The following is a 13,190-nucleotide window of genomic DNA, read 5'->3' on the forward strand; positions in this document are numbered from 1 at the left end:
AATGCAGGATCCCCTCTTCTGTGTGTGTAATGTATGGGTGATAGTTGTCAGCCTCCACCCATTAGGAACAGCTGAAAGTTAGACATGAATCTTGCAGAGGGGAAAACTGTTGAAAAAATATCATGTACAAGTTATATAATGGGCAGAAATGGTGCTCATCCTCATGTACACATATATGATGTCTTATTCTTCAGATTGGGCATGCAGAAATACAGGTAAGTACTGGGTGGTTACAGAAGGACGTGTGCGATTTGAACAATAATCGTTTAGTGTAATAGCAGACAACGATTAAACATTTAATAGATTTTGGGCCTATTTTTATCGTTGATCGTTCGCATGTAATAAGATGTCAATCGCAGTAGTGGCGAATGCAGTGGCGACAACAAGACTAACGCAATAAAGATCATAAGTACTAGTGACTGCCTATCCGCTCTCTCTAACACTATGACCTCTCTGTTTCTCAAACTTAATCTCTCTAAAACTGAACTTCTTGTATTTCCTCCCTCTAACAAACCTAAACCCGACATCTCCCTCTCAGTCTGTGGTACTAGCATCACTCCTGTGCATCAGGCTCGATGTCTGGGGGTTTTGTTGGACTCCAATCTATCCTTTACTCCCTATATCCAAGCTCTTACACGCTCCTGTCATCTCCATCTCAAAAACATCTCCAGAATCCGCCCATTTCTCACCACTGACACTGCTCAGACTCGCCCTGTCGCCCTGATCCACTCCCGTCTTGACTACTGTAACTCCCTACTAATCGGTCTTCCTCTGTCTAAGCTCTCCCCTCTCCAGTCTATCCTGAATGCAGCAGCCAGACTCATCTTCCTCTCCAGCCGCTATACCGATGTCTCTCCTCTGTGCCAGTCACTGCACTGGTTACCCATCAAATCCAGAATCCACTTCAAGCTCCTCACCCTCACCCATAAAGCTCTCCACAACTCTGCCCCTCCATACATCTCCTCCCTCATCTCCACCTACCATCCTTCCCGTGCTCTGCGCTCTGCAAATGATCTAACCTTAACATCTTCCATAATCAGAACCTCTCATTCCCGCCTCCAAGACTTCTCTCGTGCTGCACCAATTTTCTGGAACTCCCTACCCAAACACATCAGACTAATACCCAATACCCACAGTTTCAAGCGTGCCCTGAAGACTCATCTCTTCAGGCTCGCTTATAACGTTCCCTAAACTGTTTCCCCCTTCTGTTTCCCTTGCTCTATTTCTCTGACTGTTCCTGCACTTTATATGTTTACCTGCATCAGACATTGGCGTTGTTACTGGCTCATCCTGTAATTCTAATTATGTACAATGGCTGGACCATGGACAAATAAAGCACTTATGCCTGGTGTCTATGAAAATTAGTCTGTAAGCTCCAACGAGCAGGTCTCGTCTATACTCTGTATTTTGTATTTTTTGTTATTTTTATTAACTATGTACTTATTTATTCCAATTTAACTGCGTATTATGTACCTCTGTACTGTATGCATAGAAAAAAAAGTGCTGCGGAATCTGTTGGCGCTATACAAATAAATTTTTTATTATTATTATAAGTAACGATCATCGTTCCGTGTAATTGGGTGAACGATTTCAGATCTTGCGTCATAGTGGTCGTTTGAGTTTGTTTATCGTTAATCGTTGATTGTCAAAAAATCGCTTTGTGTAATAGTGGACCTGAGCATTAGATTCACTGGGGGTCCTATGATTTTCTTCATCATCCTGATACCTCACAGTGAACCAGGGCCTCTCCACACCCAATCTAAAGAATAGTTAGGATCTCTGCCTTCCAGAAACTCTCTACAACCTCTGTATACTTTGAATAAACTCCTCAACACTCTGCATGGTTCCTAAGTAGTGTTGAGCAGAGTTAATTTTCCAAACCCGAACACTCGGGTACGCGTTGGCGGCATCTAACTTCTCCAGATGCCTGGATTCAAACGGGTTTGGAGAACATTGCCAAACCTGAATAGTCCAGCAACTCCGCTCAACACTAGTCCTAATTGTTATGTGTCAGTGAGTGTCTCCTTTCCTGGTGCACTGGGCTCCGCTATGGATACACTGTATACTTATTATGATATTATCTTCAATGTCCCATTACATTGATATTACCAGTTAATCATTTTGTTTTCCTTGGCAGAGCCTGGTGTATATTGCATACTCTATTATATTTCTGATACTATCCTGATAGGAATTTCCACTTTACTTTTAGTAAAGTGACTGAATGTTAACCCCTTGTGCTAGGCTGGCTTTACATGATCACATAGGGTTTTAGTATTAGCTATTGTTCCCTTTTGTTTCAAATTGTGAGTGGAAACCAAATGCCACTGTCGCGTCGGTGGGTCTGTCAGGTATCCTATGCTACTGATGTGATACAAAATGACAAACCTTCCTGTGTCATAAGAAATACAGTGTCATAACATATATCTTATCTCTTTCTTAGAGCTCTTATAAGGAACCATGCCCTCAGTGTTCAGAAGTGAACTGGGGGATCAGCGATGAATGTAAATACTACTGTAAAAGTTGCCATACCGTCATAGAGGTAAGTACTGCATATGTATTATGACTCAGACCCTTAAAGGGGACTATCCAGAATGGCCACTTTCTTTCAGAGACATCATCACTCTTGTCTCCAGTTCAGGTGTGGTTTGTAATTAAAGGAGAACTTCGACAAAATTTTCCAGGAACAAGGGGCAGGGAGGAACATAATAAATAAGCGCTGTTTACCTCACCCAGTGCCTCTGCAACACTGTGTCACAAATTCCTAGACGCGTGCCAAAACAAACTTTTCTCCCAGTAGTGACTAGCTCACCACTCGAGAGAAAAATACTTGTCCCGGTCGATGGATTCCTTGCCCAGCCAATTAGTGACTGCTGCAGCGTCCGCCCCAGTCACTGACTGGCTGAGCGGGCAATCCATCATCCGAGTCGGGACATTGCTGCAGAAAAGGATCTAGGAGCCAGATTGGATTCCCAGAGCGGTAAGGCAGCGATGCGGAGGCACAGGGAGATGTAAGTAGTGCTTATTTATTATCTTCCTCCCTGCCCCTTACTGCTAGAAAATTATCATATTCTCTGGACTTCTCCTTTAGGGCGGGTTCAGACTACGGAATTCTCACTGATAATTTCCGCCGAATTCCGTTGCCTGTACGCGCTCACGGCCGCACGCCTTTCTGCCGGCTCTATAGACACCATTGTATGGGCCAGCTGATTCTGCTATCCGCCGAAAGAATTGACGTGTCAATTCTTTTGGCGGAATGTGGAATCTGCTCGTGCATACAATGGTGTCTATGGCACGGGCAGAGAGGCGCGCGACTGTGAGCACGTACAGGCAACGGAATTCGGCGGAACCCACCCTTAAGCTCCATTCATTTCAACTGAACTGAATTGCAAAACCCCACCCAAACTATAGATGAGGGGTGCTGTCTTTGGAAGAAACTGGCCATGTTTTTCTAACTACACTTTAGCTCCAAGTCTAAATATGTATATGCTCGGAATATGACTTCAAACATAGTCACTTGCTGACTATGCATAGGCTAAGGACCAGTGCCTGTCTATGCACAGATATATCCGTATCACATTGTGATAGGTTGTCAACATACATATATAATGCAAATCATGCTGTGAAATCGCCCTCAGAGACAACCACAATGGTTACTGTTAGGGGTTTTGTGGTTGAATTCACAGGGTCCAGTTTTTACTGTCAGGAAGTCCTGATCTGGAGGCTTCAGGTAACAATCAGGATTTTCTGTCAGTAATCAGTATTTACTGAAAACAAATATATTGTAGCATGCGTAATTCTGGACTGTCCCATATACTTCTAGAGGGACTAATTCTGGACAAAACCAGGACAGGTTGTATAATTTCCTGACCTGTTTTCCGAGAAATCCTGATAGATTTTCCTAAAGTGTAAAGGGGCCTGAATAGGGGCCAATGGCTGGGTTCTGAGTAAATACAGAAAAAATACACCTATAAATTGCATTTTCATGATTGTGTAGTGTATGCAGTGCACTGATAGCAGTTAGGCTTGGTGCTATTCTGATTTTAGTGTTGAAAAGTTAGTGACCATTTATAAATCAATAGTACAAGCAACAATACAGGAATCTGTTATAAATCTTATCAGTGCAAAATTCTTCTTTCCCTGAGACTCATTTCCCAAACTCTTATTTTGAGATAGATCAGGTTACAGCTGTCCATAGAAGTCTATAGAGAAGGGAGGGAGGAGTGCCCACACTGACTTATTGTAAGTAACATAGTAACATAATAAACAAGGCTGAAAGAAGACAAGAGTCCATCAGGTTCAACCTAGGGAAACCCTACTGCGTTAATCCAGGGGAAGGCAAAACCCCCCACGAGGCAGACAACAACCGTCCCACCACAGGGAGAAAACCGACTCCAATGGCAACCAGAACAATCCCCAGACCAACACATCACCGGAAATCTAATGCCCATAACTTGTAATATTATATTTTTCAAGAAAAGCATCCAGGACTCCCTTGAACTTATTTAATGAATCGGCCATGACAACATCATGTGGCAGAGAGTTCCACAGTCTTACTGCTCGTACAGTAAAGAACCCGTGTCGATGCTGATGGTGAAATCTTCTTCTTTCCTCTAGACGTAGAGGATGCCCCCTTGTCATGGTTACAGTCCTAGGAGTAAAAACATCACTACACAGATCTCTGTACTGTCCATTCATATATTTGTACATTGTGATCAGATCGCCCCTAAGACGTCTTTTTTCTAGTGTAAATAACCAAAAGCTTGATAACCTGTCCTGGTACTGTAACACACCCATTCCCTTAATGACCTTTGTCGCCCTCCTCTGCACCCGCTCTAGTTCAGCTGTGTCGTTATATACCTTATCTTATATTCTTCTGTCTATAGTTGCTTAATGCTTCCCCACTACCTTCTTGTTTTAGAAGTCTGAATGCTTGTTTCTTATCATTTATTGCACCCCTTACAGCTGAAGTTAACCACATTGGATTTCTCCTATTTCTACTACTTTTATTCCCATATGGTATGTGTCGTTCACACGATTTACCCAGGATGCTCTTAAATATGTCCCATTTCTCTTGTGTACTTTTATTTCTGAAGGCATTGTCCCAGTCTATGTTCCCAAGGTCCTCTCTGAAATTTAATGTTTTTGTAGCCCCTCTACTAATCATTTTATTTAAGGATAATTGAAAACTTACTATGTTATGGTCACTATTACCTAGGTGACCCCTCACCTCTATTTTTGATATTCTGTCTGGCCTATTGGTTAAGATTAGGTCCAGGAGTGCCCCCCCTCTTGTTGGTTCCTGTACTAGTTGGGAAAGGTTTCTGCTTCCCAGTTTATATTTGGGTAGTTAAAGTCCCCCATAATAATGACTTCCCCCTGCTTCGCTGCCGTATCTATTTGTCTTATAAGAAGATTTTCTGATTCTTCCACTATACTTTGAGGTTTATAACTCACTCCTATAAGAATTTTATTATTCCTCGTCCCTCCCCTTATTTCTACCCAAAGAGATTCCACATTATCATCACTTATATCCTCCTGCAGAATGGGCTTAACCTCTTAAGGACATAGGACGTACCGGTACGTCCTATGTCCTCACTTGCACTTCAAAGCGGGGCCGCGCGGCGGCCCCGCTTTGAAGTGCCGCGATCCCGGGTGCCGCGAGTAGCCCGGGACCGCTGCTATTAGCGGGCACGGTCTGATCGCCGTGCCCGCTAATTAGCTAATCGGAGGCAGCTGTCAAAGTTGACAGCTGCCTCCGATTACCGGAGGCAACGTTTCCCTGGTGTCTAGTGGGAGCGATCTCCGTTACTGATGCCGGCCGGGGACGCGTCCAAGATGGCGCCGTCCTCGGCTCGGCACTCGTTCGTTTTCGGCTGCAGCAGCCGAAAGCAAACGAGTGCCGATCTCATGGATCTCTGCAGCATATCTATGCTGCAGAGATCTCAATGAGAGATCACAGTGTATATACTAGAAGTCCCCTAGGGGGGCTTCTAGTATATGTGTAAAAAAAAAAAGTGTTGTTAATAGTAAAAAGCCCCCTCTCCTAATAAAAGTCTGAATCACCCCCCTTTTCCCAGGTTTTAAATAAAAGTAAACAAATAAATAAATAAATAAACATGTTTGCTATCGCCGCGTGCGTAATCGCCCGAACTATTAATTAATCACATTCCTGATCTCGTACGGTAAACGGCGTCAGCGCAAAAAAATCCCAAAGTGCAAAATTGCGCATTTTTGGTCGCATCAAATCCAGAAAAAATTTAATAAAAAGCGATCAAAAAGACGTATATGGGCAATCAAGGTACCGATAGAAAGATCACATCATGGCGCAAAAAATGACACCTCGCACAGCCCCATAGACCAAAGGATAAAAGCGCTATAAGCCTGGGAATAGAGCGATTTTAAGGAACGTATATTGGTTAACAACGGTTTGAATTTTTTACAGGCCATCAGATACAATATAAGTTATACATGTTATATATCGTTTTAATCGTAACGACTTGAGGAACATGCATAACAAGTCAGTTTTACCCCAGGGTGAATGGCGTAAAAACACATTTCCCCCAAATAAAAGAAATGTGTTTTTTTTTTTCAATTTCACCACACTTTGAATTTTTTTCTGGTTTCGCAGTGTACTTTATGCAAAAATTCAGCCTGTAATTGCAAAGTACAATTAGTGACGCAAAAAATAAGGGGTCATGTGGGTTTCTAGGTGGAAAAATGCAAGTGCTATGACCTTTTAAACACAAGGAGGAAAAACCGAAAACGTAAAAACGAAAATGGGCCATGTCCTTAAAGGGTTAAAGAGAACCAATCATGGACGAAAGTTAAAAAAATTTTATTCCCTAATTAGATGCAAATCATAATTTTATTGACATTTGCAAATATAATTAATTATTTTTATTGTCACGTTTTTGAATTATTCCCTTTTTACTTTCCTGTCTCGAGCCGGCTCTTTTCAAAAGAGCCGGCGCGAGACAGGAAACTCCCATCATGCAGAGTGGCAGGAAAGGTTCCCTATACAGCGCAAGATCGCTGTGTATTATCTAAAGTTCCTGTTCTCTAATCTATTTATGAAGATACAAACTGCCTCTGCAGTCTGTATCTTTATACTTTACCTAATCCTCTTCTTCGGTGCAGCAAGGCCGGCGCCGCCATCTTGATTACGTCACTTGCGTTCCAGCGGTGGAACGCAAGGCCCATAATCAAGATGTTGGCGCCCTGCCTTGCAGCACTGAAGCAGAGGATAGGTAAAGTATAAAGCTACAGACTGCAAATGCAGTCTGTATCCTCATGAAGTCTATCTATGAAGATACAGACTGCTTTGCAGTCTGTATCTTTATACTTTACCAGATCCTCTGTTCCCTGGCTGTTCCGGCGGCGCCGCCATCTTGATGACGTCACGCTGGAACACACAGCTGGAACACAAGTGACGTCATCAAGATGGCGGCGCCCACCGGAACAGCCAGGGCACAGAGGATCAGGTAAAGTATAAAGATACAGACTGCAAATGCAGTCTGTATCTTCATGAATAGACTTAGGGAGAGATGTACTTTCATAATAGGGACAGTTATATTTAGGTGATTGGTTCTCTTTAAGGCAGGATTTAACATATAGGCAGACCCCTCCCCCTTTCTTATTTTTACGGTCATTTCTGAATAGACTATAACCCTGGATATTAACGGCCCAGTCATAACTCTCATCCAGCCATGTTTCGCTTATCCCCACTATATCATATTTCTCTTCCACCATTATGAGCTCTAATTCTTCAGCTTTATTAGTGAGGCTTCGAGCATTTGTATACATGCATTTAATATGTTTGTCCATATTCCCTTTCCTCTTGTCACTAGTGACTGTTCTATCCCCTCCCGCCGCTCCACCCCCAGATCCATAATCTAGGCCTAGCTCTCCATCTACTCTCCTTCACTTGCTGTATTGTAGTTGCCCTCCTCCCGGTCCCTAGTTTGAACACTCCTCCAACCTCTTAGCCATCCTCTCCCCCAACACGGCTGCACCCTCCCCATTGAGATGCAGCCCGTCCCTACTGTAGTGCCTGTAACTGACCGAGAAGTCTGCCCAGTTCTCCATGAACCCAAACCCCTCTATCCTACACCAGCTCTTGAGCCACTTATTTACCTCCCTAATCTCCCGCTGTCTCTCAGGTGTGGCTCGTGGTACAGGTAATATTTCGGAGAATATCACCTTGGAGGTCCTAGTTTTAAGACCTGAAATCGTTTTTAAGGACCCGCCACCTACCTCTAACTTTAGCATTGGTGCCAATGTGCACCATGACTGCTGGGTCATCGCCAGCCCCTCCCAGTAATCTGTCAGCCCGATCCGCGATGTGACGAACTCGAGCGCCAGGAAGGCTACACACTGTTTGACGATCCCGGTCTTTGTGACAGATTGCCCTGTCTGGCCCCCTAATAATTGAGTCCCCCACTACCAGTACCTGCCTGGCGTGCCCTGAACTCCTATTTCCCACCTTACTGGAGCAGACACCCCCCTGGCTTTCAGAGGCAGTGTCCTGCTGCAGCAATGCCACCTCTGAATCAACATCCCCCTCATCCGCCAATTTAGCAAACTTGTTGGGGTGTGCCAGATCAGGACTAGCCTCCCTTGCACTCTTCCCTCTACCCCGTTTTATAACTGTTACCCAACTAGCTACCTCTTCCTCCTGCACCTCCATGCTATCACTCTCTTCCCCATCTACCCCTTGGAGCGCATGCTCAGTGAGCAGCAGACCCCTTTCCAGTTTGCCAATGCATCTCAATCTTTGCAGCTGCTCATTTAGATCCAGGATCTGGGCTTCCAAACCAGCAACATGCACACATCTCCCACAATGGTATGCACCCTCGATCGGTTGATCAAGGATTGCATTAATTGCACAAGATGTACATTGAACCGCATTGTCAAACATGGAGCTCATTTTTATGGTGATATAAAGTATAAAGAAAAAAAAAAAACAACAATAGCAACAAACAATTTGTTCAAAGCAAGCAAATAAACAATTTGTTTTCCTCTAAAACTCCTCGAAGTCCCACACTTGAGACAAAAACACACTTCAGATCAAAAACTCGCATGCTCCAAAACTCGCTCACAATAGCAATATAAAAGAACTTAGGTTGCAGAGAGAGCTGCTTCTGGCTCCTGTGTTGGAAGTGTTATATCTTACTTCAGTGCTGTCTTCCCAGATTACATTGCTCAGTACTGCTTCATGATGTTCTTCATGCTGCTGCTGCTGCTTCTGTGTGCTGTAGAGACATAGGGGATCCCCTATTTTGTGTGTGTGCTCGTGCGCAGTGTTTGGGAGACATCATAGCAGCTAGTCTGCACCCATAACCTAAACAACTGAAAATGACTGGGGAAGCCTACAGATGGGATATCTGGTAAAATTGCCATATACAATTTATATAATGATCAGAACTAGTGTTCATGACATCTTATCTTGAAAGGTTACTTAAAACTACTTGTATGCTTTAATACTTGCAGAAAACCAAGGAAGTTCAAGATTTCTTTGCCATCCAAAATACAAAAGTCCAGAGTATTTCCAGGGGATTAAGGAAAAAGAAAGCTGGGGCTGGTAAGTATTGTTTTTTGATTTGTATAGAACTTGTTTCCATCACTTTTAAAGTGACTGACATTCATATAGTCATAAAACCAGAAGAATTGTCTTAGCAAATTCTGTATCTGTGCGAATGCTTGGCCACATACATATATCCCACATACATATATCCTCCCCCAAGCATCAGCCACATATCGATATCGCCCTGTGTAATAGGGCCAGTGGTCAGCCTATACATGAGTAAACACTCACTTTCTTCAGCTTATCCCGTAATTTTAACCTGATAAAAAAAAAAACCATTGTTCTTCTGAAATGCATCTCCCTGTGTAATGGGTGATAGGTACCCAATGAATGTTGGAAGCAGGGGTCCACATGACTGATGAGCAATCGCTCGTGGGGCCCTCCCTTGTAATAGGCATATTAAACAAACAATGGTCTATGAGATCAATTCTTCTTTATACAATAGGTTGGGCCATGTAATAGGGCCTTTACTGTGCCCATACACAGCCTAGACCCAAAAGATTGTCAATTTAGAACTGTAGGACTCTTTTGCTCCTAGTGTTTTGCTATCTTCATACAAATAGGTGAGTGAATTTTTTAAATGTCAGTGTCCCATGTGCTATTTGATTAAATACTAATTTTATATAGTGCCAACAAGTTCTGCAGCACTTTACAGCTGTGTTATTGATCTGTCTTCTTGGTATCAAGTTTTTAAAGCAAATGTACCATGAGTACCAAAAGATAGAACAGGGGGGTGGGGAAGCTGGTGCCGCAGTCTTTTTTTTTTTTAACCACATCGCGATTCCTGCATACGTTGCCGCTCTATTCCCAGGCACCAGCTGGGGCACTGGAGGCAGACCGGCCCGACCCCAGTGGGAGGAAACCCCTGCCCCTCTATGATGTGGCTCCATTGATTCTATCGCCTCCAGTGCTTCGCCCCTGGCCAGTGCCTGGGAATGGACCGTCGCTGTGCGCGGAAACAGGGCCACGGTTAAAAAAAAAAAGGACCGCAGCTTCCCCACGCCACTGCTGTTCTATCCATGTGAAAATCTCTTAAAGCGAATGTACTCATGGTACCTTCGCTTTAAGGACAAGTTTCTGTATATTTGCAGTAACACTCTTTTCCTTTGTGTAGAGGTGGGCTGGGACTGGTACGTCTGTGAAGGTTTCCAGTTTGTTTTGCTCAAGCAAGCCGAAGCGCTTGAAGCTTTGGGAATCAGTCCTGACATTAAGGTAATTCCCAGACTCCACAGCTTTGTACCTTTTTTTTTTTCTCCATATGTCCGTAGGTTACTACATACACTAGTTGCACTATTCTCCCCTTTTCCTTGAGATAAATAGATAAAGAGAGATAAAATTTTTATTTTTATTCTTTGTACGCAACAGGATCATGTTATGTGTAATCTGTGGAGGCTTTACCTTCAGAAAACAAAACAGGCGTACTGCAAAAGACCTGTGATTCAGAGACCCATGCAGGTGGTAAGTACAGCTGACCTCTGACCTCATGAATATAATGATATATCATTATAGCCACTTACTAATAATCCTTTTTTTCCCCCATAGGTTATTGACAGCAGTGGGGGCTCCTCAGAACTGGACAGCGAGTCTGATGCGTATGACACCCAGGCCACCTCTGAGTCCGATATGGAAGCACCTTCTGTGAGCAGCGCTGGTCTTCCTTCCTCAGGAGAATGCACACAGACTTCAGGTATATTTCCAGTTTTTATGGACTGGTCTACATAAAAAAATAAATAAATAAATAAATAAAATTATATATAATTTTTTTTATTGCCTTTATAGTCCCACTTATATTTCCACACTGATAAAGGCTATAGTCCTAGATAGTATAGACCAGGGGTACTCAACAACTTTTAGTGAAGGTCCACTTACCGGGGTCTATTGTCAGGTGAAGGTCCAAGCTGAACATCAATAGGAAACGTGTTTTGTTAACTTTTCACAAACATTATTGAACTTTTTACATACACTTGCTTATTAGCGGGAAAACTGGCATTTTTTTCTTTTTCACCAGCCCTTTGAAATTAGGTACAAAGGGGGTGATTGCCCCAGTAATATATAGCCCCCTGTGCACTCTCCCCCAGTAGTATATAGCCCCCCAGTGCGCTCTCCCCCTGTAGTATATAACCCCCTGTGCGCTCTCCCCCTGTAGTATATAGCCCCCTGTGTGCTCTCCCCCTGTAGTATATAGCCCCCCTGAGCGCTCTCCCCCTGTAGCATATACCCCCTGTGTGCTCTCCCCCTGTAGTATAAAGCCCCCCTGTAGTATATAGCCCCCTGTGCGCTCTCCCACTGTAGTATATAGCCCCCCTGAGCGCTCTCCCCCTGTAGCATATACCCCCTGTGTGCTCTCCCCCTGTAGTATAAAGCCCCCCTGTAGTATATAGCCCCCCTGTGCGCTCTCCCCCTGTAGTATATAGCCCCCCTTGCGCTCTCCCAATGTAGTATATAACCCCCCCTGTGCGCTCTCCCACTGTAGTATATAGCCCCCCCTGTGCGCTCTCCCACTGTAGTATATAGCCCCCCCGTGTGCTCTCCCCCTGTAGTATATAGCCCCCCGTGTGCTCACCCCTGTAGTATATAGCCCCCCCGAGCGCTCTCCCACTGTAGTATATAGCCCCCCCGAGCGCTCTCCCACTGTAGTATATAGCCCCCCCGAGCGCTCTCCCCCTGTAGTATATAGCCCCCCCGTGAGCTCTCCCCCTGTAGTATATAGGCCCCCATGCGCTCTTCCCCTTCCATACAGCATGTGACATTAAAAAAACAAACACTTATACTCACCCTGGTCTGGCGTCTCCTCTTCTCTTCCCTCTTGTGGCTGCACTGCAGCGGTCACAAGAGGCCGCTCTACCCTTGTCCTGGCGACGGCACAGTAACGTCATTCGAGGGCCGACACCAAAAGGGGAGTGCGGCCTCTTGTGACCGCTGTGGCCACAAGAGAGACTGACAGGGAGGGAGCCAATGACAGGGAGGGAGCGCTCGTTAGAAACGCTCATAATTACTGTGCAGGGAGCAGCGCCGCAGCAGGGTTCGGGACAGCTGGGCTCCTCGGTCCGGGTTAGGACCGCGGTCCACCAGTTGAGGGCCCCTTGTATAGACTATAGTTTTGTGACACTTTTTAGTACTCACTGGGACCTCAAGTGATGTTGAGATTGCAGAGTACAGCGCTCGCTTATCTCCGGTGTTCCCATAGACAATAATCCATGTACATATGCGAGTGCTGCTACATTCCATTAAGGGACTTGGGAACTTATTTTTGAAAGTGAGTATCTCGTGGTTGGACACTTCTCACATAGACGCTGATCAGACATGAGCTGGAACATCCCTTTAATTTGCCTTCAAACATAATTGGATATATGGCTGACAGTTATTTCTTCCAACTTCCTCATACACATAAACATTTAGGATGAGTGTTCCTGCATTCTCTGTGGGGAGGGAAAGGATAAGCCACAGCCAGACTACTCTGGTGGTGGTTTAGTTCTCTCTGAACAAAGGGGTTGTGCAGAGATTTTCTATCTTACCCGATCCCTATCTCCTTCTACATCATCTGTTGGGAGAGCGAAATAAACTTTATACTGACAGCCGAATTTGCGCAGCGGGATAGAAGTATAAG

General features: G+C 44.4%; 1 protein-coding gene across 1 annotated transcript in view; it reads left to right on the forward strand.

Annotated features, from left to right (window-relative positions):
• The window catches only part of TAF1B (TATA-box binding protein associated factor, RNA polymerase I subunit B), a 64,486-nt gene that overhangs the window by 3,613 nt on the left and 47,683 nt on the right, over nucleotides 1–13,190 (forward strand). Inside the window, exons 2-6 of the mRNA XM_069973972.1 lie at nucleotides 2,441–2,539; nucleotides 9,490–9,580; nucleotides 10,698–10,795; nucleotides 10,949–11,041; nucleotides 11,126–11,270. Coding sequence (XP_069830073.1) covers nucleotides 2,441–2,539; nucleotides 9,490–9,580; nucleotides 10,698–10,795; nucleotides 10,949–11,041; nucleotides 11,126–11,270 — 526 coding nt within the window. The remainder of the gene's footprint in view (nucleotides 1–2,440; nucleotides 2,540–9,489; nucleotides 9,581–10,697; nucleotides 10,796–10,948; nucleotides 11,042–11,125; nucleotides 11,271–13,190) is intronic.

The sequence above is a fragment of the Dendropsophus ebraccatus genome, chromosome 6 (assembly GCF_027789765.1).
Source record: "Dendropsophus ebraccatus isolate aDenEbr1 chromosome 6, aDenEbr1.pat, whole genome shotgun sequence".
In the NCBI taxonomy this organism is placed as follows: Eukaryota; Metazoa; Chordata; class Amphibia; order Anura; family Hylidae; genus Dendropsophus; species Dendropsophus ebraccatus.